This window comes from Amblyomma maculatum, chromosome 11, assembly GCF_055883805.1.
Source record: "Amblyomma maculatum isolate TAMU_Amacu chromosome 11, ASM5588380v1, whole genome shotgun sequence".
NCBI lineage: Eukaryota > Metazoa > Arthropoda > Arachnida > Ixodida > Ixodidae > Amblyomma > Amblyomma maculatum.
In genome coordinates, this window is record NC_139354.1 from 30,985,762 (window position 1) to 31,013,604 (window position 27,843).

The window sequence follows — 27,843 nt, forward strand, 5'->3', positions numbered from 1 at the left end:
TTACCTGAACCTTCTTGTACATGCTACCAACCGAAAATAAAATGTGGGATGAATTTGGTAACAACAATATGGACGCGCTGGTTGTCTCTATACTGCTCAGAGATATAACATCATCATCATCATCATCAGCCTGACTATACCCACTGCAGGACGAAGGCCTCTCCCATATTTCTCCACTTAACCCGGTTCTGTGCTAGCTGCATCCATTTGACCCCTGCGAACTTCTTAATCTCATCCGCCCACCTAACTTTCTGCCGCCCCCTGCTACGCTTTCCTTCCCTTGGAATCCAGCTTGTTACCCTCAGCGACCATCGGTTATCCTCTCTTCGCACTACATGTCCTGCCCATGCCCATTTCTTCTTCTTAATATCCACTAGAATGTCGGTAACTTGAGTTATTTCTCTGACCCACTCTGCACGCTTTCTATCTCTTAATGTTACCCCTACCATTTTTCGTTCCATAGCCCTCTGGGTTGTCCTCAACTTAAGTAGAACTAGAGATATAACAAGGAGCAGTAATGTACACATTTTTGTCTTTTTGGTCTTGCTCAGCTGACGCTCAAGGAGCTACGATAAATATCCGCACCTAAGCGATCAGAATGATGTCACAGCAGAAAAAAAAAAAAAAAAAAGGAGAGTAAACGAAGTAGAATTTCTAACTGCGTTTATTCGACTCAAACCTTTTGCTCCCATCACAGGAAATAGAATATTCTCTACACTGATCTTTAAGTATTTATGTGGGCCCAAGAGTGATTTCCACATATTCCCCTCTTGCATCTCTGTAAGAAAGAGAGAAATTTTGCTTTAGTTATTCAAGACACTCGCGACAGTATAATCAGATCTACATCTCATGTGTGGAGTAGCTCGTATTATCTACAATAATCCTCAGGCAGGTGAAGATTTTCGCAGGTTTTTCTGCTTTTAATCTTGGCCTAAACAATGGTGCAGGTAATTTCCGTTGCATATGTAGGGCGCAAAAAATGTGGGCAAGTGTCTCGCCTAAACTATACTATAATAACTTTCGTCGTCGGGTTATACTCAACAATTCTGTGTCTTTTTTTCAAGGTGGAGGCGGACGCCTCATTAACCTGGAGACGTATTGACAAACTAGTAAGGCCTTCAGCCATCTCAATACGAATGGGGGTGATCCTGTACGCAAAAGTGGTGCGAAGCAGCCAAGATGAAAATTCGCGCACATTGTTCGGAGCGTGTTTCGTGCGCTTTCACACAACAATCATAGCAATATCCCTGCGAACAGCAAAAAAAGTATATACCAACGATTACGTTACTTCCTAATGCGACATTTGAGCGCAGCTCATAAGCTGTTTCCCTTTTTTCGATAGATTGAGGCATAGACTTCGAGCAAGACATGTACGCACAATTACAGACAACTCTGAAGAGTGAAGTTGAATGGGCCTTAGCCAGCCTTGCTAAGAACAAAGCTAGCGGAATTGATGGTATTCCAGCTGAGTTGCTTCAAAACCTCAACCACGACGCTGTTAACACACTGCATACATTATGTCAAAAGATTTGGACAACCCTGCAGTGGCCACAGGATTGGAGGAGGTCAGTTTACATCCCCATTCCAAAGAAAGGCAGTGCCAAAGATTGTTCCAACTACCGCACGATCGCGCTTATTTCGCATGCTAGCAAGGTGATGTTAAAAATCCTGCAAGGTAGGCTGCAGCAGTATGTGGATCGGGAGCTTCCGGACGTGCAAGCTGGGTTTCGCAAGGGCAGAGGAACTAGAGACCAAATTGCCAACCTTCGCTGGATCATGGAAAAAGCAAGAGAGTTCCAGAAACCCATTTACTTCTGCTTTATTGATTATGCGAAAGCGTTTGACTGCGTAGATCACAGCAGATTGTGGCTAGCTCTCCAAGAGATGGGAGTTCCAATCCACCTCATCTGTCTCCTCAGGAACCTTTATGAAGGGCAAGAGGCCACAGTCAGAACTGGGCATGGTCTTACTGATTGGTTTCCGATTGAGAAAGGGGTGAGGCAAGGCTGCATAGTGTCGCCCTGCCTATTTAACCTATATGCAGAGTGCATCATGAGGAAGGCCGGTCTGGACGAGTCTTCAGCTGGAGTGAAGACTGCTGGAAAACGTATCAACAACCTTAGATATGCGGATGATACCACTTTAATGGCAGAAAGTGAAGTGGAACTCAAGAGACTTCTGATGCGCGTACAAGAAGAGAGTGAGAAGTTTGGGCTTAAACTGAACATTAAAAAGACGAAGATCATGGCGTCTTGCCCTATCAAGTCCTGGAGCATCAATGGACAAGAAGTGGAAGCTGTGACAGATTTTCTGTTCTTGGGCGCCAAGATTACCTCGGAAGGAGACTGCAGCCATGAAATTAGGAGACGCCTGCTTCTGGGAAAGAGAGCAATGGTTAGCCTTGACCGCCTAGTAAAGAGCAGAGACATTAGTCTGCCAACCAAGATCCGTATAACCCGTGCTATGGTCTTTCCAGTTGTGATGTATGGATGCGAGAGTTGGACTGTGAAAAAGGCTGACCGCCGAAGAATTGACGCGTTTGAATTGTGGTGCTGGCGAAGACTCTTAAGAGTTCCTTGGACTGCCAGAAGATCAAATCAGTCGATATTGTCGACCATAAATCCTGACTGCTCATTGGAGGGTCAAATTCTAAAGTCAAAGCTCAGCTACTTTGGTCATCTGATGAGAAGAGAGGAGTCGCTGGAGAAAGATTTGATGTTGGGAAAGGTTGAGGGTCGCCGGAGAAGGGGTAGGCAGCGAACGCGATGGTTAGATGGCATTCTCGAGGCATTGCAGATGAAGCTATGTGATGTTAAGAAGATAGTGAGAGACCGGAAAGCGTGGCGTGACATGGTCCATAGGGTCACGAAGAGTCGGACACGACTGAACGCCTGAACTGAACTGATTTTATTTTACACACATATTCTTTCAAGAAACCCTCCACTAACAGTTCTTGACTGTCATGAAGGAAGCTTTGAGGTGGGAGAAATGAAGAGAGCAATTATGTTATCGGGAGGTTGTGGGAGGCAGCACGTGGGCCTGCGCGGAGCCCCAGCTGCGGAGCTGGTTACGAGGGATAACGGCGACGGCGACACCGACGGTGATGACGACGCGAAACCCAGGAGCAGGCGCCAAAGAGCTTCAAAATATGATGCTTTTCTCTGTGAGTGTGTAAATTCTCGGTTACTGCACGTGTTACCCTACAGTTCGGTGTGAGCGCTCGCATTATTCATGCATTGTTATATTTGCAGTGTGTGCCAAGTATGGTCACGTCTTTCATTTGAGCTCTGTAGCGTGCCTTTCATAATTGGTTCACAGGAATGGAAAGGCGCAGTATCTGTCACATTTGTTTCTGTGGATACCTAATTGGTTCACTGGAAGGGAAAGGCGCGGTAACTGCCTCACTCGTTTTCTGTGGACACCTGAACCGCGCCGTGAGGGAAGGGAGGAAGGTGGGAGTTAAAGTGGAAAGAGAAAGGAGCCGTAGTGGAGGGCTACGGAGTAATTTCGACCACCTGGGGATCTTTAACGTGCGCTGACATCGCACAGCACACGGACGCCTATTCGTTTCGCCTCCATCGAAACGCAGCCGCCGAGGTCGGGTTCGAACCCGGGATTCCGGACAGTAGTCGGGCATCTTACCACTGTGCCACCCCGGCGGGGCTACTGATCACACGGTAAGGAACGCACGAAAGGTGGGAGTGAAAGTGGAGCTGGTTACGCGGGGCAATGGCGACGATTGGTTGGATTGGTTGGTGCACAGGAAGGGAAAGGCGCAGTATCTGTCACACTTGCTCTGTGGACACCTGAACCGCGCCGTAAGGAAAGGAAGGTGGGAGTGAAAATGGAAAGAGAGAAAGAGGAGCCGTAGTGGAGGGCTACGGAGTAATTTCGACCACCTGGGGATCTTTAACGTGCGCTGACATCGCACAGCACACGGACGCCACTTCGTTTCGCCTCCATCGAAACGCAGCCGCCGAGGTCGCAATGGCGACGACGACTGTCAGAGGAGCAGAAAGAGTAGAGATGGCACTGCGTTACTGGTCAAGCGGAGGCGCGTGCCTGAAGAGGAAACGGTGGGAGCGTGCTTCAAGGCAGCGCACTGCGCGAGCGAGGTTTAGCCTTTATACGTGTTGGTGGTCTGGAGTGTTTCTGCTAATTTTTTATTATTAGAGCGCAGCTCTTTGATGCTCGTTACTCGGTGCTCGGCAATGGCGACGACGACACGAAACTCAGTAACGGGCATCAAAGAGCTGTTTCGATGGAGGCGAAACGAAGAGGCGTCGTGTGCTGTGCGATGTCAGCGCACGTTAAAGATCCCCAGGTGGTCGAAATTACCCCGTAGCCCTCCACTACGGCTCCTCTTTCTCTCTTTCCACTTTCATTCCCACCTTCCTCCCTTCCCTTACGGCGCGGTTCGGGTGTCCACAGAGCAAGTGTGACAGTTACTGCGCCTTTCCCTTCCTGTGAACCAATTTATTATTATTATTATCAAAGAGCTGCGCTCTAATAACAAAAAATTAGCAGAAGCACTCCAGACCACCAACACGTATAAAGGCTAAACCTCGCTCGCGCAGTGCGCTGCCTCGAAGCACGCTCCCACCGTTTCCTCCTCAGGCACGCGCCTCCGCTTGACCAGTAACGTAATGCCATCTGTACTCTTTCTGCTCCTCTGACAGCGCCTCATCATCCTCCTCTGGTGGTGCCCTCTCCCTCCTCTTCCTATGATGGCACCCGAGTGACGACGTCTGATGAGGTGATGAAGGAGTATAATTAGATGTACATATGGGGGCCACCAGTTAGATGCCTTATCCAATATGTGCGTGGCACTTTGGACCACTAAAGTGCGATGAGGCGAAAGCCTGTTCGAAACGCCACTAATTCATGCTTTACTGCGTCTGCTTCTGAATGCTGTGAGGTGTAGCGTGCGAGGAAGCGCCAAATTAAAGGCGCTACGCGGACAGCGTGTTTGGGTTTGCTCGGTACGGTGGCTCCGCAAGGGACAAAACGACAGAGGAGACGAAGAAAACGGACTTTCCGACTAGCATCTACCGCCCCCAGGAGCCGAGCAGCCTAGCGATTAGCGGCGCATGCTTTTTCAGTGGGCGTCTCGTTGGACGCAGCACTAGCTTGAGAGAGCCTATAATACAATTACTATACTACTACTACTACTACTACTACTACTACTACTACTACTACTACTACTACTACTACTACTACTAATACAGCTACTACTACTACGATTACTACTACTACTACTACGAAATAATAATAATAATAATAATAATAATAATAATAATAATAATAATAATAATAATAATAATAATAATAATAATAATAATAATAATAATAATAATAATAATACCAGTAATATTTTTCTGCTAATTATTATTATTATTAATATTATTAGTATCATTAGTAGTAGTAGTAGTAGTGTAGAGGAAGACTCGTTTCACGAAGTTGGCACTAAATTGTCTAGTTAACGGCCGAATGAACTGGCTAAATATTTCACAGTTTTAATTAAAAATAATAATAATGATTGGTTCACAGGAAGGGAAAGGCGTAGTATCTGTCACACTTGTGTCTGTGGACACCAAGGGATGAAGGTGTCCACGGACACGCATGTGACAGATACTGCGCCTTTCCCTTCCTGTGAACAAATTAATATTATTATCATTAATAATTAAAACTGGGGAGATAATATTTAGCCAGTTAATTTGGCCGTTACCTGCAGACAATTCAGTGCCAACTTCGTGAAACGAGTCTTCCTCTATACTACTACTACTACTACTGCTGCTACTACTAATAATAATAATGATAATAATAATAATAATAATAATAATAATAATAATAATAATAATAATAATAATAATAATAATAATAGTAGTAGTAGAAGTAACAGTAGTAGTAGTAGTATAGGCTTTCTCAAGCTAGTGCCGCGTCCAACATGACGCCCATTGAAAAAGCATGCGCCGCTAATCGCTAGGCTGCTCGGCTCCTGGGGGCGGTAGATGCTAGTCGGAACAGCCCGCTTTCTTCGTCTCTTCTGTCGTTTTGTCCCTTGCGGAGCCACCGTACCGAGCAAACCCAAATACGCGCACGGACATCTGGATCGGATGCCCGACGGGGTGAGCTTCTCATATGCGTGAATCGCCTGATGATGGCGTCACAATCTCGCGGTGTCCCGCGTAATTTCGCGAAGAATTGGGCACATCTCGCGGACGGACACTCACGAGCCTACGAAGGCTTTCGCCTTAATACTAGAGTCAACCTGCCAGAGAAATGCTTGTGATTTCTCGACGCTGCGAAGCTTCAAAAGGGGACACGATGGCTCCGGGCTGTTCTATGCCCCTCTCACCCTTTCATACGGAAGGAGTTTCCCGAGTTTGGAGTTCATTCCAACTCTACTTTACCGTTTGACTTCGGGAACTCACACGATCCATCGACAATCACACGTCCAGCCATGTCATCTACCAATCCATCTTTTTCAGAAGATGGTTGAAAAAGTTGAGGAAAGCGATCGTGTGAAAAGTTATATTTCCATCCGCCAAAAACATGGTCGTCGTTTTTCGAGGCTGCGAGGCTTCAAGCGTGGGTGCAAGGGTCCCGATATTTGTCCCCTGCCAACTACTGACAGTGATTTTCCGACGTTCCGGCTTTTCAAGGAGGGGGCGTATCGACGCCATCAAAGCATATCATTTTTTTTTTGTACATGTGGCGCTAACGTGGTTACGTTAAAAGCGAACCATAAGCAGGCTCGTAAATTTTCAGGCTCCGAAAGTCGGCGCCAGTAACGAAGAAATTTTTTCGACATAAAGGTAATAGCGCTTCCGCGTTAAAAAGAATGAGCTTTATTTAAGATGCCACAAAAAATTAAACATATTTCAGCTCGTGCCGAGTGTTATACGAGCCCACGACGGAGGCGGGCCAGTCAACACCACCTAAACCACCCTAGCAATCACTACGAGTAGAAACGCTTCGCGGCAGTAATACTGGATCAGATTCGGGGAGGTGGATGATTCGAGAGGCAGCAAGTGTCTTCAAAAATTCAGGAGGCACTTTGGCTCACTAAACTGCTTCAAGGCGGAATCCGTACGCCGCTGGTGCCTGCTGTACTGCGTCTATTTTCTGTGGTGCGGCGTTCGAGGAAGCGCCAAATGAATGGCGCCACACGGACGCCCGGCCGGATCAGCTTCGTATATGCGTGAATCTCCTGGTGACGCCATCACCAGTCATGACGTCATGACTGGGTGTGACGTCATTATGTCTTCCGGTTATTAGACATGGTCTGATGTGACGTCATGATGACGTCACATTCGGTCATGACGTCACTGCCGATAGCGTCACCATGTGATGACGTTATAATCAGTCGTCTGTAATTACTCATGACTATTCAGTCATGACTAATGACTAATTAGAAGTAGTCAATTACTAATTAATCATTAGTTAGTACTGATTAGTGTCTAGTTAGACATTAGTACCGGTTAGTTATTCAGACTAACTGGGTAATTAACTAATTCACTAAGTCAACCCAGACTCACTTTGGGCACTACCACACCAACCCTCTAATTACTTGGCGAGTAATCGCCTAAGTACAACTGGTCTCGTTTGAAATTAGCGGCCTGTGGCGTGAAACCTCGATCGCCCAACTGAAAAGTAGGAAAGCGAGATCTTTTTCCGACACATTCCTGCTGACAACGATGAGCCATTAAAGCTTCCGCCTTAAAATCGAGCACGCGACGGCTGTTTGGCGGTGGAGGCGAGTATATAGCTCTCAACTGCTCGGCGACGGAAGCAATGTTGCAGTCAGAGGCCATCTCCTAAATAAACCTCTTTAAAGCACAATGTAACCATGCTAACGCCAAATCAGTCGTGCTGCCAGGCAGCATATAAAGGGCGCGGCGAGCTGTATCCTTTGCCCGACACAAATTCAGCAGTTAATCGGATCCGAAGAACAGGCTTTCAAGAAGTTCGCATGAACTATCTTTGTACAGCCTCCAATATCTAAAGTGAGCTTCTTCCCCTTTTCACCAGTTGTTTCGTTTAGTGTATACCTAGAGTATGCTTTTTGGACGCTTATCCAGCCGAACAACAGCGATTATACATGCAAAAAAAGGCTCTCAAGTGATACGAAAATCAATAATATTTGACCTTCCATTCCAAATGCAACTTGTGGCCGTAGAAATGCTGGCGAGATTTGAAATTGACAGAGTAACGAATATCAGAAAAGGGTGGTATTTCCTTCATGTAACATGGTTGCTTCTGTGTAGAAATAGCATCTCTCTCTTGTTTTTGTGTTCATATTAGGGACAGAGGGCTTTGGGGATCAGACAAAAGGCATAATTCTTTAAATGAAGACTAAATCCAATTTAAACGAGGCACTGGCAAGAACCGGTTTTCTGTTTTCAGGAACCATTCCTATGTGCTACCTTGATTTCTATAGCACTCAAGGGCGCTGAGTGTGTCAACACTTTATGGTGATGTCTGGCACCAATGCTTAAGAGAAGCGAACGTGTTTGATATGGCTTTTTTTCCACAACTAAAGATAAACCGTTTCTATATATGCTGCCAAGAAAGCAGCACAAAAATAGACAGCCACGTTTCGCTCTATTTTCTTTCTTGTGTAGGTGTTTCGCAGAGTTATTCGACTCCAAGTTAACTTTACGAAGACCGGTTAAAGCTGCGCCATAAAACTTTCCTTGAAAACCTTTCGGATGACATTTTTAGAGTTCGTTACCTGCGTAAAATTATTCGTCGCTTATGTGGATGTCTCCCCAGAGAACAAAGCTGGCGTTATGTAATTGTGTGGTTGTCATTTTCAGTGTAGAAAAAGACAGAACGTACTCACGCTTATGTTGTCACATAGCATTCCGTCCAGCATGTTTACTACCCTGTAGTATGTCAGAGTTCGATTTTCATAGTAGCACCTCATTTTGCATTTTTGGACTAGATCTGGTGTCTGAAAGTAAGCCATATCAGTATAAGACAGAACCACGGCTTAGTGTAACTCTCTTAATGATTATGTTATGATTTAAAATGTGTCCCTGCGGAGCCGCTTAACAGAATGTTACTCAAGCAAGACTAAAAACTCGATTAAAACTTTTGTAAAGCGAGAAGTATATATCTTTTTTGTTTGCTTGTTTGTTTGTTTTTACAACTGCCAAACTACAAGAAGGTGGCGTTAAGCTTTAAATTTAGCGCATCTTTATTACTCCAAATATGGGCTCATTCTAAATACTTCCCATCAAGAAAGCGCGATCAAAGATACCGAAATTATTACATATTTTTGTGCCCTTAGAAACAAAAGTAGTCCTTGAGGATCCCCAGAGATTCTTACCATGGAACTGCATGCACGAGTATAAAAGGTGTGTACCTTATCTGAGAAGACATTTCTGCCATATCCATACTGCTTCAAGATTATTCTGCAGTAATAGTTCTCGACAATCTTCTTCCCCGGAACCTGCTTGTAGTGCTCCATGTAATTTGTACTTGCCGACACCGCAAGACAATTAGGAAGAAGATTTCTAGATGCAGAAGGGGTCAAACAGGAGTGATATATAGTTGCAACCAAAATCATTTTGTTATGCATGAAAAAAAAAAAAAACAGGAAGATTCCAATATCGGAGTACTCATGTAAAATATATTGTGTGATTCGCAACGCGTGAGTTACGGCGATAGCTCCAAATGACATGACCTCCGGTCAGTGTTGATGTCCATCCAGCGGGCAAAGGGTATGACAGAAAGTATGATTAGAAAACCATCTATAGTTTTGAAATGGTATTAATGAAGCAGCACAGTACAAAACATAGTAAAGGCTCTGCGAAGAAAAGGGAAAAGCACCACGACACAGCACGATTCGCAGTGCCGCGGCTTCGTGTAATTGGAGCACGAAAGAAGGGCTTCAATGCAGAGGCGCAGTGCAGAAAGCGGAGGTTCTCAGCGGCACCGGCTACGCGCCAGAGGAGGCCTGAGGCACCGCGGCAGGACTCCAGATCGCACAGCGTAACAGCTACAGCTAGCTATTCAGAGTATGCAACCCTGCGAAAATGTATGTTGGCAGTCTTTATTTGCAACGCAAGTATATGTAAACGTTTTTAGGAAGTATCTCGTCTTCAGCTGTTAGATTTGGCATTTTTCACCACTTAAAGCAAGTACAACAATGAGGTGTGGAAGGCTTGCCTACCAGGGCTTGAACAGCTCATAGACAAGGCTAGCCACATTTGTTTATAGGTCTCAAGCAGACCTATTTTGTGCCGAATGATAATCACTTCAATGATTATCGATGCACCTTCCTGCTGCGTTAGCAAGATCACATGAACACTATATTCTTTTCACGCAGCAACTACGAGCAGGCTTCGGGTGGATAAATCTTTTGCGGAACGCTAATTAGTGGCCGGCGAGTAATAGTGTCACTGCTATTTAACAAGTAAAGCAGAGCGTCTCATTACAGCGATGACTGAGTGGCCTGAAGCTTCGAGAGCCGAAGTCCCGTGCTCAGCACAAGTCATTGTTCGAGGGCCACTGAGAACAGCTCAAAATTCTCTAAGCAGTAGCAAAACCAGTGGACGCGCATCGGCTATAGGTACAGAATACCTTAGTGCTGCCTGATGGTCGCGATGCGAGACATATAATGTTAAAACTGTTCCTTACTCTGCGTCACGAGCGCCTGGTATGCAAGATTCAAAGACTGCTGTCGTGACGCTGGGGCTACGTCGACCCGGCCTTCACTTGGTAGCGTGCAGAGACTCGGGGTTGAAGTAGGATTGAATCTTCGAAGTTGGTGAAATATGTACAAGCAGGTTTAATGGCACTTTGAGAAACTTATTTACAAGATTATTTACACGAAAAAGAAGGGTACATCAGCAAAATGGCAAGCGTTAAGAGTTCATAGCGAGAAGCGACTGGATGAGCCGTTTACCCAGGGCTCAGAGCGACATTTCGTGCTCTGCAGCGTCCTTAAAACCCCCTATGCCCAGCCCCTCTCTGAAGATGCTGACCAACCAAATCCAGGGCACGCCCCTCAGGTATCGGCATCCAATCGAACACATCACTGCACTGATGGTCTGAAGCACTGACTGGTCCGGCATTCATTCGTTGGGCGTGATCACTTGTTGGCGGGAAAAGCTTGGGAACGGCGAGGAGAGGAGGTACATTTCTATTCTTCAGCAAAGAAACCACAGGCTGGTTCTGACAAGTGGTTTTACTTCTCAGAAACCCGAGTGCACGTGGCGCCGCATCCGCTCCCAGCATTGTCCGTTTTCGACAATTGCAAATCTTTCCTGCATTCCTGGGAAATCACTTAATGGCTGTATGCGTCATGCTCCTTTCTTGTCCTGCACGTCAGCGGACATGTCACTCTGTCGTCTCCTTTGGAAAGTAGGCATTCCTCACTGGACGATAGGGCTTATCGACTGGAAGGGTGAACAAAAGAAAGAAAGCACTTCCTGCATTTCCCGCAGGGGGACGTTTCTTTGTGTTTTTCCAGACGTTCTCTTGGCAGGGTCAATTTGGCATTTGCAGAGTGTCCACAAAGCAAAACAGGCTTACAAAACAGGATTCCTGGAAACAGGCTCACTTAGAGCCATTGGACCATCACCACATATTCACAGCACTTATCCATGCCCACAGGCGAACAATAGAGCGCGCAAATGCGGATGCTTGGTCGTAACAGCCTCCTCCCCCGCCAGAAGAGTCTCGGAGGGCAGCAGTCCCAGCTGCTGCATGAAGAGACGACTTAATGGCCTGCACGTGAACGCTTGAAGCTCGCTGTTGCTTGTCGCGTTGTCTTGATTGTTGTAGGCCAAATTGCTCGAGCTGTCTGAAACTCAACCACATGTCGAAGCAAGCACTCGGCTCCCGTCTGAAGAGACCAGGTTAAAAGAAAACTGCCATTGTTGTTCGAGAAAAGCCCACTCTCAAGACGTTCAGGACCCACGTATGCCTAGAAAACCAAACGTGCTGCTTTACATAGTCACACATATACAAGCGCACGAGAAAAAAAAAATAAAACCTGATTATCAATTTGGATACATGGTGAGGAACACCTCGGACTGCTTAGAAACAGCGGCTAAGCGCGTCCGCATTCCCATTTAACTTCCCCTTTTTGTATCTTATTTCAAAATTGTACTGCTGTAAAATCAAGCTCCACCTAAGAAGGCGACTGTTCTTCGATGTCGCAGTTTGCAGCCAAGCCAGGGGACAATGGTCCGTCTCTACGGTGAATTTGGCCCCTCCAAGATAGCACTTCAATTTTTGAATGGCCCATACAATGCAAGCGCACTCTTTCTCTGACGCGCAATAAGCCCTCTCTCTAGAACTCAGTTTTCTGCTCAAGTAGAGCACGGGGTGCTCATTACCGTCGTCATCTCTCTGGCAGAGAACAGCACCTAACCCTCGATCACTGGCATCACACTGGACCGTGAATTCTCGGCCATAGTCTGGAGCTCGCAATACCGGACGGCTAATCAGCACAGCCTTCAGGTTTACGAAGGAGGCTTCCTTTTGTTCGTCCCAGACTACATTTGTCGGTTCTGTCTTGCGGAGAGCGTCGGTCAGAGGGCTAGCCAAAGCTGAATAGTTAGGGATGTAGTGATTGTAGTACCCAGTCAGACCCAGGAATGCTCGAATTTCCGTCTTCGTGCTCGGCCGCGGGTAGTCTGCTACCGCAGAAATCTTAATCTCGCTGGGTTTCCTGAAACCTTGACCTACATTGTGACCCAAGTAGTCCACGGTCGCCCTTGCCAGGCAACATTTCTCGGCCTTTACGGTTAGTCCAGCTTGACGCAAAAGGCTCAGTACAGCTCTTAGATGTACCATATGGTCCGCCCATGAGTCGGAAAAAACCGCAATGTCGTCTAAATAAGGCACCGCGAATGTTTCACACCCCTTTAAAACCCTATCCATGAGTCGTGAAAAACAAAATGGAGCATTTTTGAGCCCGAAACTCATCATTGTTGGCTGGTAGCTGCCCGTCGGAGTGACGAAAGCCGCGTATCTGCTGGCGCGTTCAGTGAGCGGTACTTGCCAGTATCCTCGAGTAAGGTCCAGCGTAGTCACATATGCCGCTCTACTGACCTGTTCTACTCTCTCCTCAATATTCGGAATAGGATACACTTGATCCCTGGTGAGAGAATTTAGCTTTCGGTAGTCTACCACAGGCCTAGGGTCTTTACCTGGAGCTTCTACTAAGATCATAGGCGAAGCATAATCGCTTTCCGAGGGTTTTATTACTCCCAATTCCTGCATGCGAGTTACTTCCCTATCCAGAATTTCTCTTTGCCTTGGAGAGAATCGGTAGCACCTTGATCGCACGGGCACGTCTGAAGTCAGCTCAATATCGTGCTCAGTCAAATCAGTCCTGCCTGGCCTGTCCACGAAGCAGGCCTCAAACTCTGTTATTATCTCGCCCAGATCGGACAGCTGGGATTTCTTTAGTTCTCCTCTCTGCTCCGTCTTTTTGAGAAGCTCCTGAGCGTTGCTTCCTTTTCCGCTGAGACAAATCAAGTTGTCCCCCATCTCCTCGGGAAGGTTTAACGTTAGATTTACCATGGTTTCCCTCTGCTCATAGGGCTTCATAAGATTGCAATGATAAATGCGCACTGCTTTACGCCTATCGGGGATTTTCACTGCGTAGTTAGTGTCAGAAAGCTTTGCAACGACTTCAGCAGGTCCTTCCCACTGTACTTCGAGCTTATTCTTGGGATCATTGGCTTGCTCCATAGTTAAGTCCTCTCGGGTTCCACTTAAAAGTCTCGTGAGATTACTAGACACTGGCGGCAAGAGGTTACTCTCAAGAACGTCCTCATTCCGCGTCTCATCAAGCTCCCTTTCAAGTTGACATATCTGAGATGCCTCGCTCTCAAAGTTTTCTGACCTGCTATCTTCCGCATTTACCACTGTTTTAACTGCCGTTTCCTCCGCTGTGGATTTTTCTGGAATGAGCAGTGTAGCTAGTTCTCGCGCCTTTGAACGTGTTAAGGCTTGCACAACTCTGTCTCCGAAAAGGATGCCCCTCTTTCGCAGCAGCATGTCCGATTTGTTGGAGAACAAATACGGATAGCACTTAGGAAGCTTTCCTGAAACGGCAGCCTCGGTTGTTAATTCGCCGAAAGGGCCCTCGATAACCACGTTCGCGATCGGCAAGCACACACTCTGTTCCTCAACTACCTGTCGGATCCATGCACACTGTCCTGTATAGTCGGAAGGCGATACATACGCCGGATGGACAACATCCATCGTTGCGGCCGAATCGCGCAGTACCTTGCAAGGCTTCCCGTTGACTACTAGGTCATGCAGGTAGGGTTCCAAAAGCTGCATATTTTCATCGCAGTCCCTGACATACGAGAAAGCAATCTTTTCTTTCCGGCAGTTGACGGCAATGTGACCCTGCTCATTACACCTAAAGCATGTGAGCGGCTTCCTAGCCTCAAGCTTATTCTTTGTGTTCTGCACGTTGGTCACTTCCCCACTTTTCTCACTGCCGTCCTTTCTAGGGAATTTGCCTGAAGAAACCTTCATTTCTTCGTTTCCAACTCTAGCAAAGTGCCTTTCCTGACGGTTTTTCACACTGAACTTGGGATTGCGGGGCCTATCCACTGCTGGGTTGCTGAATTGTCGGCGCGAAGCATACTCCTCAATAAGTTCGGCAGCTTCAGTTGCCGACTTAATTTCGCCTCGGTCCTGTAACCAATTTCTTTCTTTTTCTGGGAGGCAGTTATAAAACTGCTCCAAAAGAATTCGCTCGACTACAGCGTCCCTATCACTGTAGGAATCTGTGCTCTTTAGCCACTCGCCCAAATTTACTCTTAAATTGTACAGGAATTCAGGGTAACTCTCGTCCCTGGACTTAGTAGCGTTCCGAAAACGTTATCTGAACGCCTCGGCGCTAAGCCTATACTTTCTCAGAAGGCAAGCTTTGACCTTCTCGTAGTTGTCCGCGTCCTCCTTGCTTAGCCGCGCGACAACCTCCGCTGCCTCGCTGGGCAGAACCGTCAATAATCTCTGAGACCAAGTGTCTCGCTGGAAGGACAGTTTTTCGCAGGTTCGCTCAAAGTTAGCCAGATACAGACCGATATCCCCTGTTATCACATATGGCTGCATGTACTTTGACATCTTGAAATCTACCTCCTTGTTGAGATGAGGTACCGCTAGCTGGGGACAATCGCCCGACCTCTTGCTCAACTCTAGTTCTAATTTCCGGAGCTCAATTTCTTGGTCCAGCTTTTTTGCTTCTCTTTCAAGCTTCTCACGTTCGTGCTCCCTTTCCTCTTTTTCCCTCTGACGTTCGCGCTCCCTTTCCTCTTTTTCCCTCTCAAGTTCACGCTCACGCCTCTTTTCCTCTTTTTCCCGCTCTTTCAGCTGTCTGAGCTGCTCCTCCTTTTTTTGGGCGATGAGGTTCCATGCTTCACTGAGCTCCTCATCATCGGCTCCCAAATCTGTGATTGCCTTTATAATCAAAGGTTTTCGTGCCAAACCTCTTGTATCAATTCCCAATTCCTCACACAATTGCAACAGTTCCGGTTTCTGCAGCTTTTGTAGGTCCATGATCGCTCCGAGTGTCGGCTACTTCCAAAACAACAGTGCAAACTACCAAACCTAAAGGCGTTTCAACACTTTTTACCAGTTCTAAAATCTAACCCTGTTCTAGAACCTGGTCCACATCAGAAGAAAAGCCAAGCACTCACCCACACATGCGATCGATGTTCCGAGCTGCTCTCTTGTTGGCCGATTGTTGCGCCTGCTTGTTGCTTGAGGCTGTTACGACCAAGCATCCGCATTTGCGCGCTCTATTGTTCGCCTGTGGGCATGGAAAAGTTTTGTGAATATGTGGTGATGGTCCATTGGCTCTAAGTGAGCCTGTTTCCAGGAATCCTGTTTTGTAAGCATGTTTTGCTTTGTGGACAACCTGCAAATGCCAAATTGGCCCTGTCAAGAGAACGTCTGGAAAAACACAAAGAAACGTCCCCCTGCGGGAAATAGCAGGAAGTGCTTTCTTTTGTTCACCCTTCCAGTCGAGAAGTGCTATCCTCCAGTGATGAATGCCTCCTATCCAAAGGAGACGACAGAGTGACATGTCCGCTGACGTGCAGGACAAGAGAAGAGCATGACTCATACGGCCATTAAGTGATTTCCCGGGAATGCAGGAAAGATTTGCAATTGTCGAAAAGGGACCATGTTGGGAGCCCTATGCGGCGCCACGTGCACTCGGGTTTCTGAGAAGTAAAACCCCCAGAACCAGCCTGTGGTTTCTTTGCTGAAGAATAGAAATGTACCTCCTCTCCTCGCCGTTCCCAAGCTTTTCCCGCCAACAAGTGATCACGCCCAACGAATGAATGCCGGACCAGTCAGTGCTTCAGACCATCAGTGCAGTGATGTGTTCGATTGGATGCCGATACCTGAGGGGCGTGCCCTGGATTTGGTTGGTCAGCATCTTCAGAGAGGGGCTGGACATAGGGGGTTTTTAAGGACGCTGCAGAGCACGAAATGTCGCTCTGAGCCCTGGGTAAACGGCTCATCCAGTCGCTTCTCGCTATGAACTCTTAACGCTTGCCATTTTGCTGATGTACCCTTCTTTTTCGTGTAAATATTGTAAATACGTTTTCTCAAAGTGCCAGTAAACCTGCTTGTACATATTTTACCAACTTCGAAGATTCAATCCTACTTCAACCCCGAGTCTCTGCACGCTACCAAGTGAAGGCCGGGTCGACATAGCCCCAGCGTCACGACAACTGGTGGCAGCGGTGGGATCTGAATCTACAAGCCACAACATCTGGTGATTGGAGGTGGATCTGAAGCTACAAGCCACAACACCTTGTGATCGGAGGTGGCATCTCAAGCAACAAGCAGGAGCAACAATCGGCCAACAAGAGGGCAGCTCGGAACATCGATCGCATGTGTGGGTGAGTGCTTGGCTTTTCTTCTGATGTGGACCAGGTTCTAGAACAGGGTTAGATTTTAGAACTGGTAAAGAGAGTGTGGAAACGCCTTTAGGTTTGGTAGTTTGCACTGTTGTTTTGGAAGTAGCCGACACTCGGAGCGATCATGGACCTACAAAAGCTGCAGAAACCGGAACTGTTGCAATTGTGTGAGGAATTGGGAATTGATACAAGTGGTTTGGCACGAAAACCTTTGATTATAAAGGCAATCACAGATTTGGGAGCCGATGATGAGGAGCTCAGTGAAGCATGGAACCTCATCGGTCAAAAAAAGGAACAGCTCAGACAGCAGAAGGAGCGGGAAAAAGAGCAGAAAGAGCGGGAAAAAGAGGAAAAGAGGCGTGAGCGTGAACTTGAGAGGGAAAAAGAGGAAAGGGAGCGCGAACGTGAGTGGGAAAAAGAGGAAAAGAAGCGTGAAAGAGAAGCAAAAAAGCTGGACCAAGAAATTGAGCTCCGGAAATTAGAACTAGAGTTGAGCAAGAGGTCGGGCAATTGTCCCCAGCTAGCGGTACCTCTTCTCAACAAGGAGGCAGATTTCAAGAGGTCAAAGTACATGCAGCCATATGTGATATCAGGGGATATCGGTCTGTATCTGGCTAACTTTGAGCGAACCTGCGAAAAACTGTCCTTCCAGCGAGACACTTGGTCTCAGAGATTATTGACGGTTCTGCCCTGCGAGGCAGCGGAGGTTGTCGCGCGGCTAAGCAAGGAGGACGCGGACAACTACGAGAAGGTCAAAGCTTGCCTTCTGAGAAAGTATAGGCTTAGCGCCGAGGCGTTCAGACAACGTTTTCGGAAAGCTACTAAGTCCAGGGACGAGAGTTACCCTGAATTCCTGTACAATTTAAGAGTTAATTTGGGCGAGTGGCTAAAGAGCACAGATTCCTACAGTGATAGGGACGCTGTAGTCGAGCAAATTCTTTTGGAGCAGTTTTATAACTGCCTCCCAGAAAAAGAAAGAAATTGGTTACAGGACCGAGGCGAAATTAAGTCGGCAACTGAAGCTGCCGAACTTATTGAGGAGTATGCTTCGCGCCGACAATTCAGCAACCCAGCAGTGGATAGGCCCCGCAATCCCAAGTTCCATATGAAAAACCGTCAGGAAAGGCACTTTGCTAGAGTTGGAAACGAAGAAATGAAGGTTTCTTCAGGCAAATTCCCTAGAAAGGACGGCAGTGAGAAAAGTGGGGAAGTGACCAACGTGCAGAACACAAAGAATAAGCTTGAGGCTAGGAAGCCGCTCACATGCTTTAGGTGTAATGAGCAGGGTCACATTGCCGTCAACTGCCGGAAAGAAAAGATTGCTTTCTCGTATGTCAGGGACTGCGATGAAAATATGCAGCTTTTAGAACCCTACCTGCATGACCTAGTAGTCAACGGGAAGCCTTGCAAGGTACTGCGCGATTCGGCCGCAACGATGGATGTTGTCCATCCGGCGTATGTATCGCCTTCCGACTATACAGGACAGTGTGCATGGATCCGACAGGTAGTTGAGGAACAGAGTGTGTGCTTGCCAATCGCGAACGTGGTCATCGAGGGCCCTTTCGGCGAATTAACAACCGAGGCTGCCGTTTCAGGAAAGCTTCCTAAGTGCTATCCGTATTTGTTCTCCAACAAATCGGACATGCTGCTGCGAAAGAGGGGCATCCTTTTCGGAGACAGAGTTGTGCAAGCCTTAACACGTTCAAAGGCGCGAGAACTAGCTACACTGCTCATTCCAGAAAAATCCACAGCGGAGGAAACGGCAGTTAAAACAATGGTAAATGCGGAAGATAGCAGGTCAGAAAACTTTGAGAGCGAGGCATCTCAGATAAGTCAACTTGAAAGTGAGCTTGATGAGACGCGGAATGAGGACGTTCTTGAGAGTAACCTCTTGCCGCCAGTGTCTAGTAATCTCACGAGACTTTTAAGTGGAACCCGAGAGGACTTAGCTATAGAGCAAGCCAATGATCCCAATATACAGGAGATAAGGGAGCGCCACCGCGCCACTAAGACAGCAAACAATATTTCTTTCGAGATGAGAAAGGGAGTGCTGTATCGCTTATTCAAGGATAAGCGCGGAGTAGAGCGGGACCAATTAGTCGTTCCCCAAAAGTACCGCGGAGACTTACTGCGACTTTCCCATGGCAGCTCGTGGTCATGTCACCTTGGAATAAAGAAAACAAAGCAGAGGCTGTTGCAAGAATACTATTGGCCTGGATGTTTTAAGGACACGGAAAATTTTGTACGGTCATGCGACACGTGCCAGCGGGTTGGAAAGGCGCAAGATAAGTGGAAAGCTCCGATGGTGTTAGTACCAATCATTACCGAGCCGTTTCACCGGTTAGTAATAGATATAGTTGGGCCACTTCCTGTGACCGAGTCAGGGTACCGTTATATCCTCACTATGTTATGCCCAGCCACAAAGTTTCCAGAGGCTGTTCCGCTGCGCGAGGTGACGTCCGAGAGTGTAGTGGATTCGCTGCTGTCAGTGTTTGCACGAGTTGGATTCCCTTCCGAGGTACAAAGTGATCAGGGTAGCGTTTTCACGAGTGTCCTCACCACCTCATTTCTCGAGCGATGCGGCATTAAGGTAGTGCATAGCTCGATCCATCATCCGCAGAGCAACAGCGTAGAAAGATGGCACTCTGTTCTCAAACGAGTCCTGAGGGGACTGTGCTATGAAAACAAGCGCGAATGGGATACCTGCCTGCCTGCAGCGCTTTTCGCTTTGCGGTCAGTGCCGCACGAATCCACTGGATTTAGCCCAGCCGAGTTGGTGTACGGAAGGTCACTGCGCTCACCTTTGCGAATGGTGCGCGAAGCTTGGGAGGGGCGCGGAGAAGACCCAACAGTAGTAGAATTCATTCTGAACCTCTTGAATCGCTTACATAACACTAAGGAACTCGTTGAGGCCAGCATGAAGTCAGCCCAGGCTCGTTCCAAGGTGTACTATGATAAGTCAGCCCGTCAAAGGACGTTTTGTATCGGGGACCAGGTGATGTTGCTGAGAAGTTCAAGGCAGAATAAGCTCGAAGTACAGTGGGAAGGACCGGCTGAAGTCGTTGCAAAGCTTTCTAACACTAACTACGCAGTGAAAATTCCCGGTAGGCGTAAAGAAGTGCGCATTTATCATTGCAATCTTATGAAGCCTTATGTGCAGAGGGAAGCCGTGGTAAATCTAACGTTAAACCTTCCCGAGGAGATGGGGGACAACTTGATTTGCCTCAGCGGAAAAGGAAGCAACGCTCAGGAGCTTCTCAAAAAGACGGAGCAGAGAGGAGAACTAAAGAAATCCCAGCTGTCCGATCTGGGCGAGATAATAACAGAGTTTGAGGCCTGCTTCGTGGACAGGCCAGGCAGAACTGATTTGACTGAGCACGATATTGAGCTGACTTCAGACGTGCCAGTGCGATCAAGGTGCTACCGATTTTCTCCAAGGCAAAGAGAAATTCTGGATAGGGAAGTAACTCGCATGCTGGAATTGGGAGTAATAAAACCCTCGGAAAGCGTTTATGCTTCGCCTATGATCTTAGTAGAAGCTCCAGGTAAAGACCCTAGGCCTGTGGTAGACTACCGAAAGCTAAATTCTCTCACCAGGGATCAAGTGTATCCTATTCCGAATATTGAGGAGAGAGTAGAACAGGTCAGTAGAGCGGCATATGTGACTACGCTGGACCTTACTCGAGGATACTGGCAAGTACCGCTCACTGAACGCGCCAGCAGATACGCGGCTTTCGTCACTCCGACGGGCAGCTACCAGCCAACAATGATGAGTTTCGGGCTCAAAAATGCTCCATTTTGTTTTTCCCGACTCATGGATAGGGTTTTAAAGGGGTGTGAAACATTCGCGGTGCCTTATTTAGACGACATTGCGGTTTTTTCCGACTCATGGGCGGACCATATGGTACATCTAAGAGCTGTACTGAGCCTTTTGCGTCAAGCTGGACTAACCGTAAAGGCCGAGAAATGTTGCCTGGCAAGGGCGACCGTGGACTACTTGGGTCACAATGTAGGTCAAGGTTTCAGGAAACCCAGCGAGATTAAGATTTCTGCGGTAGCAGACTACCCGCGGCCGAGCACGAAGACGGAAATTCGAGCATTCCTGGGTCTGACTGGGTACTACAATCACTACATCCCTAACTATTCAGCTTTGGCTAGCCCTCTGACCGACGCTCTCCGCAAGACAGAACCGACAAATGTAGTCTGGGACGAACAAAAGGAAGCCTCCTTCGTAAACCTGAAGGCTGTGCTGATTAGCCGTCCGGTATTGCGAGCTCCAGACTATGGCCGAGAATTCAGGGTCCAGTGTGATGCCAGTGATCGAGGGTTAGGTGCTGTTCTCTGCCAGAGAGATGACGACGGTAATGAGCACCCCGTGCTCTACTTGAGCAGAAAACTGAGTTCTAGAGAGAGGGCTTATTGCGCGTCAGAGAAGGAATGCGCTTGCATTGTATGGGCCATTCAAAAATTGCAGTGCTATCTTGGAGGGGCCAAATTCACCGTAGAGACGGACCATTGTCCCCTGGCTTGGCTGCAAACTGCGACATCGAAGAACAGTCGCCTTCTTAGGTGGAGCTTGATTTTACAGCAGTACAATTTTGAAATAAGATACAAAAAGGGGAAGTTAAATGGGAATGCGGACGCGCTTAGCCGCTCTTTCTAAGCGGTCCGAGATGTTCCTCACCATGTATCCAAATTGATAATCAGGTTTTTTTTTTTTTTTTTCGTGCGCTTGAATATAGATGACTATGTAAAGCAGCACGTTTGGTTTTCGAGGCATACGTGGGTCCTGAACGTCTTGAGAGTGGGCTTTTCTCGAACAACAATGGCAGTTTTCTTTTGACCTGGTCTCTTCAGACGGGAGCCGAGTGCTTGCTTCGACATGTGGTTGAGTTTCAGATAGCTCAAGCAATTTGGCCTACAACAATCAAGACAACGCGACAAGCAACAGCGAGCTTCAAGCGTTCACGTGCAGGCCATTAAGTCGTCTCTTCATGCAGCAGCTGCGGCTGCTGCCCTCCGAGTCTCTTCTGGCGGGGGAGGAGGCTGTTACGACCAAGCATCCGCATTTGCGCGCTCTATTGTTCGCCTGTGGGCATGGAAAAGTTTTGTGAATATGTGGTGATGGTCCATTGGCTCTAAGTGAGCCTGTTTCCAGGAATCCTGTTTTGTAAGCATGTTTTGCTTTGTGGACAACCTGCAAATGCCAAATTGGCCCTGTCAAGAGAACGTCTGGAAAAACACAAAGAAACGTCCCCCTGCGGGAAATAGCAGGAAGTGCTTTCTTTTGTTCACCCTTCCAGTCGAGAAGTGCTATCCTCCAGTGATGAATGCCTCCTATCCAAAGGAGACGACAGAGTGACATGTCCGCTGACGTGCAGGACAAGAGAAGAGCATGACTCATACGGCCATTAAGTGATTTCCCGGGAATGCAGGAAAGATTTGCAATTGTCGAAAAGGGACCATGTTGGGAGCCCTATGCGGCGCCACGTGCACTCGGGTTTCTGAGAAGTAAAACCCCCAGAACCAGCCTGTGGTTTCTTTGCTGAAGAATAGAAATGTACCTCCTCTCCTCGCCGTTCCCAAGCTTTTCCCGCCAACAAGTGATCACGCCCAACGAATGAATGCCGGACCAGTCAGTGCTTCAGACCATCAGTGCAGTGATGTGTTCGATTGGATGCCGATACCTGAGGGGCGTGCCCTGGATTTGGTTGGTCAGCATCTTCAGAGAGGGGCTGGACATAGGGGGTTTTTAAGGACGCTGCAGAGCACGAAATGTCGCTCTGAGCCCTGGGTAAACGGCTCATCCAGTCGCTTCTCGCTATGAACTCTTAACGCTTGCCATTTTGCTGATGTACCCTTCTTTTTCGTGTAAATATTGTAAATACGTTTTCTCAAAGTGCCAGTAAACCTGCTTGTACATATTTTACCAACTTCGAAGATTCAATCCTACTTCAACCCCGAGTCTCTGCACGCTACCAAGTGAAGGCCGGGTCGACATAGCCCCAGCGTCACGACAAGATGCCACCTCTGATCACAAGATGTGGCTTGTAGATTCTGATCCACCTCGAATCACCAGATGTTGTAGCTTGTAGATCCAGATCCCACCTCCAGTCATCAGATGTTGTGGCTTGTAGATTCAGATCCCACCTCCAGTCATCAGATGTTGTGGCTTGTAGATTCAGATCCCACCGCTGCCACCAGTTGTCGTGACGCTGGGGCTACGTCGACCCGGCCTTCACTTGGTAGCGTGCAGAGACTCGGGGTTGAAGTAGGATTGAATCTTCGAAGTTGGTGAAATATGTACAAGCAGGTTTAATGGCACTTTGAGAAACTTATTTACAAGATTATTTACACGAAAAAGAAGGGTACATCAGCAAAATGGCAAGCGTTAAGAGTTCATAGCGAGAAGCGACTGGATGAGCCGTTTACCCAGGGCTCAGAGCGACATTTCGTGCTCTGCAGCGTCCTTAAAACCCCCTATGTCCAGCCCCTCTCTGAAGATGCTGACCAACCAAATCCAGGGCACGCCCCTCAGGTATCGGCATCCAATCGAACACATCACTGCACTGATGGTCTGAAGCACTGACTGGTCCGGCATTCATTCGTTGGGCGTGATCACTTGTTGGCGGGAAAAGCTTGGGAACGGCGAGGAGAGGAGGTACATTTCTATTCTTCAGCAAAGAAACCACAGGCTGGTTCTGACAAGTGGTTTTACTTCTCAGAAACCCGAGTGCACGTGGCGCCGCATCCGCTCCCAGCATTGTCCGTTTTCGACAATTGCAAATCTTTCCTGCATTCCTGGGAAATCACTTAATGGCTGTATGCGTCATGCTCCTTTCTTGTCCTGCACGTCAGCGGACATGTCACTCTGTCGTCTCCTTTGGAAAGTAGGCATTCCTCACTGGACGATAGGGCTTATCGACTGGAAGGGTGAACAAAAGAAAGAAAGCACTTCCTGCATTTCCCGCAGGGGGACGTTTCTTTGTGTTTTTCCAGACGTTCTCTTGGCAGGGTCAATTTGGCATTTGCAGAGTGTCCACAAAGCAAAACAGGCTTACAAAACAGGCTTCCTGGAAACATGCTCACTTAGAGCCATTGGACCATCACCACATATTCACAGCACTTATCCATGCCCACAGGCGAACAATAGAGCGCGCAAATGCGGATGCTTGGTCGTACACTGCTTACAAAAACCCGAAGAGCGCCATTGTGGGTTTGTCCCCGCTGCGGTGGCTTCCTCACACATGATGACACACGCAGCCGTGGTGGCCCTGCCTTCTCAGCACCCAGGAGAAGAATTCGCCGCCTAGCTATATCACTATTGATCTCGCATCCCGTTACAACGAAGTGAAGACCTGAGATTATACCGATTCACAAACCACGCATCATCCCCACGCAAGGCCGCACGTGTGCACTTGAACGCTCACCCGCTCCGCAACACTCGATAACTGGCGTTCCCAGGTCACGTGGGGACCTGGCATGCCCCAGCGGCGGCGCGCCAGCTGCCAGAAAATGGCCGCGGACGGGAACAGTTCTATAAATTCAGGTTCATAGATTGTAAACAAAAAAAATCAACATCCGTTCTGTGCAGCGTTTAGTAACTTTTTGTAGAGCATGGAAAGGGCGTGTACGGAATGCCTTGGCTTGTGTCGAAGAACTTCCAAAGATTTCCTGTGTCATAATCGAAAATGTAACAACATTGAAATCAAGGTAGAGTATTTTGCTTTGGTCATTTTCTGTATTTCTTTCTCCGCAGTTAACTGAGTGGCCGCACATTTTCCACTTTGCATATTATAGTTATCTTGCTCAGTTTTTCTTTTCTATCTTTTGCATCTGTTGATACTTAAGAAAATAGCATTCGACGCTCCGCTCTACACAAAATCCGGTGTTGACGTTAGTGTTAACGTTGGGAGCGAAAAACGAGGAGCACGCTTCTGGCAGGAGATTGTTGGCAGGGGAGATGACCATGCGCTGACTGGTTGGTGGGTGGCGTGAGGTCACAAGAGCTTACGACATGGCTGATTTGCAGAAGCTGTCAACGCCGGAAACTCTTTTGAGATTGGAAAATATGGGAATCAAACCGTCCAAGGCCCTCGAATCCCGAGTTGAACACGCTATCCCTAGGACCCCAACTCCGGCTCTTTGGTACGACCCGGTGAATGTGGTGCTTCATGTCTCTGTCGGAAGGTCTTTCGCACAATATGCTAGCTTTCCTATGTGTACAAATTAGTATGGGTAAGATAACAGAAGCACTGATTATTAAGGTCACAATAGTCGATGTGATTAATCGAATAGCGAAAGGCACGTATGTGAGTTAGGATCTTCAAGGGGAGCCGCAGATGGGAGCCATATCGACGCTGCCCCATCACGTCCTTAAAGGCGGAGCTTAAGCGTACCCTTAAAGTTTATCGTACAAAGACTTATTTTCTTGTGAGAACTCTTACAACTTAAGACGAGCACTTACTGTACAACTGCTCGTATCTGTCGCATGCTACAGCTAGAAAGCTGGTACTTTCTCGAGCCCCCGTCCTCGTAACTCAAAAGGAATCCGTGGGACCACGAGCACTCGCTCTTATTCTTCGGATCGTGCTGCGCCCCCAACCTGCATAGCGAAGAAACGCCTATCAGTAGACTATAAACGTTTTTAGTCAGTCTCAAAATAAAACCATCCGATTGCCACTTACAAGTGTGCGAGCTCGTGGGCCATCGTGTGGGCGCCGTCGTATGATCTGGCAATATCTTCTCCCTCACCGACTCTCCGACGAGTGCACACCCCACCGATATATGCCAAACCTGAAAAGTACAGTATTGTTCGCACTATCACCCACTGGCAAATCTGACGGTAAAGAGCCTGCTCCTGTCGTTCACTCACTTTCAAAAGATGCAACGTAGTGGCTACCTTAGCGAGTGCAGAGCCCATTATGAGCAATGAGAAAAGTCTCCATAAACATCATTCGAACTGTCCTTTGTTTCCATCAAACATGAAACTTTTCTTTCTTGCTGTCAGTGCTTGCTAGCGCAATACTTTTACTCGTTACACAAGTATTCATTTACCTCCGGTGATGAATTTCAGCTGCATATTTATGCGACGCAAATGGTGGTCTGTAAGATGGGTAGCGCACTATTCAGGCTCTTTTGTTTCCATTTCATTAATAGACTGAACAACAATGCTTCCTTTGTGCAGGAATGAAATAAACAAGTATTCTACTAGTCATTAGATCCAATATGAACGGGGCCGCAGAAGTTGCTTTCTTCGACCGGAACTCTATGTGATATCCAGTTATGTTCTTTTTTATGACGCTGTTTAACAACAGCTAGCACATCTGCAATAAAACGTATGAGGCTTCGCAATGGTCGGCAGTCCTTTCCTTACCCACTACCCCTAACCCCCAATTGTGAGTTAATAAAATTTTTCAATCAATCTACGAAGCTTCGCGACATTAAATTCTGTCTTTTAGATGTATTTTCTTGTAAGCGGCTTCATAAATAACTGACATTTTTTGCGTTCTGTCAAGGCTGAACATCTTGTTTATGCTGGTGCCATCCACGCATAGCTGTGAATTTAGGAATCGTGAGTCCTCTAAAAATAAAAATATGAGCTATACAATCCTAAAGCAATAAATAAAAGACGAATATAAAGAAAATTGAATAACATGCAAAATGATGGTTACTTTTTCTTTCCTCTGCTGTATTTTCGCAGGTTAGGTGTGGATCTTCTCAACTATGTTCTTAGATTATTTTTTTTTAGTTTCAATTCAATGTACTGTTTCTGCGTTTAGTTAGTGTCTGTTTCTGATGTTTAATTCCAGTATGTATAAATTTACAGTTCTGGGGCCATTAAGGTTTTATGAACAAATAACTAAATAACTTGGGACCCCCCTATTCTTTTCTGATTCTGTAGCGTGACAAATGAGCGCTGAATTCTAAGCATTACCTTCATGGGCACTGATGCGAGTGACCAAGTGTTACCAACAGTCTTAACGCCTTCTACGTGATTCGTATACAGTCTGTGCATTTTGCTGGAATGGTGTTTTTCATACCTGCTACGTCTTTATTGACATAACCCTGGTCGGAGATGCTTGCTAGGTTACGGCTGCAAAAAAATTAAAAGAAATGAATCATCATTATTAACAGAACAGCGAAGCCACACTTTCCTACGCAGTTGAACATGAGAAAAGAAAAAAAAAGGAAAAGACATTGGCGATCACGTTCCTTCGTCACATAAGATTGTCACCGCATTTAGTCCACACGCTATTGCAGTACATACGAAACCTCGCTTATACTCACTTTGTAATGAGGTACACCACATCGGGGTTTCCTGGAACTCCTCCATTATTATAATAATCTTGCAATCCTTTTAAAGTTTCGTATGCCTCTATAGTGCCCACTATATGGCTTTCAAATGAGTCATTCTGAAGCAAGAGACAAAAGCAGGATTTATCGCTACTCATTGGTCATCTTTCCGCCCACTCGCAATACCGTGAACCTTTGCCATCGTCAACATTGTTGCCGACGCGATAAGCACCTATGTTTGTCTGAAACGATCGCAGACGCCTCCATTGCTATACTATTAGTCGACATTCTGGCAGTTGACGCCTTATCTCGAATATTTTTATGAGATCCAAACTGAGCGCGGCCGGTAACAGCAGAAGCTTGTCCCACAACTACCGCCGATCGCATTCGTTGCTATTGCTGTCTTTGCCACTCCATAACGCGTGTCATATTAGCGCCACCCAGAGCATAGAGGCAACACTGCTCAGTGCATGGCTCTTCTAGCTCTAGTTAAGTTGTGGCTACTAGAATTTTGCACGAGCTCGGGCCGGCTGAAAGCATGTACCCGGCCGGACTTGAACCACTTGGAATCCCTTTCAGGGGTTCTCGGTCCGGGCCCCGACCAAAGTCTATGTTGGTCTTCAGTGCGCGG

At 47.2% G+C, this 27,843-nt stretch overlaps 1 protein-coding gene across 1 annotated transcript in view; it reads right to left on the reverse strand.

Annotated features, from left to right (window-relative positions):
* Window positions 1-657: 657 nt before the first annotated feature.
* The window catches only part of LOC146173364 (venom metalloproteinase Antarease-like), a 43,648-nt gene continuing 16,462 nt past the window's right edge, over window positions 658-27,843 (reverse strand). Inside the window, exons 8-14 of the mRNA XM_084584985.1 lie at window positions 27,207-27,331; window positions 26,960-27,012; window positions 25,604-25,712; window positions 25,384-25,521; window positions 9,374-9,524; window positions 8,849-8,959; window positions 658-778 (exon numbers count right to left, since the gene is read on the reverse strand). Of these exons, the coding sequence (XP_084441111.1) occupies window positions 725-778; window positions 8,849-8,959; window positions 9,374-9,524; window positions 25,384-25,521; window positions 25,604-25,712; window positions 26,960-27,012; window positions 27,207-27,331 (741 nt within the window). The 3' untranslated portion in view covers window positions 658-724. The remainder of the gene's footprint in view (window positions 779-8,848; window positions 8,960-9,373; window positions 9,525-25,383; window positions 25,522-25,603; window positions 25,713-26,959; window positions 27,013-27,206; window positions 27,332-27,843) is intronic.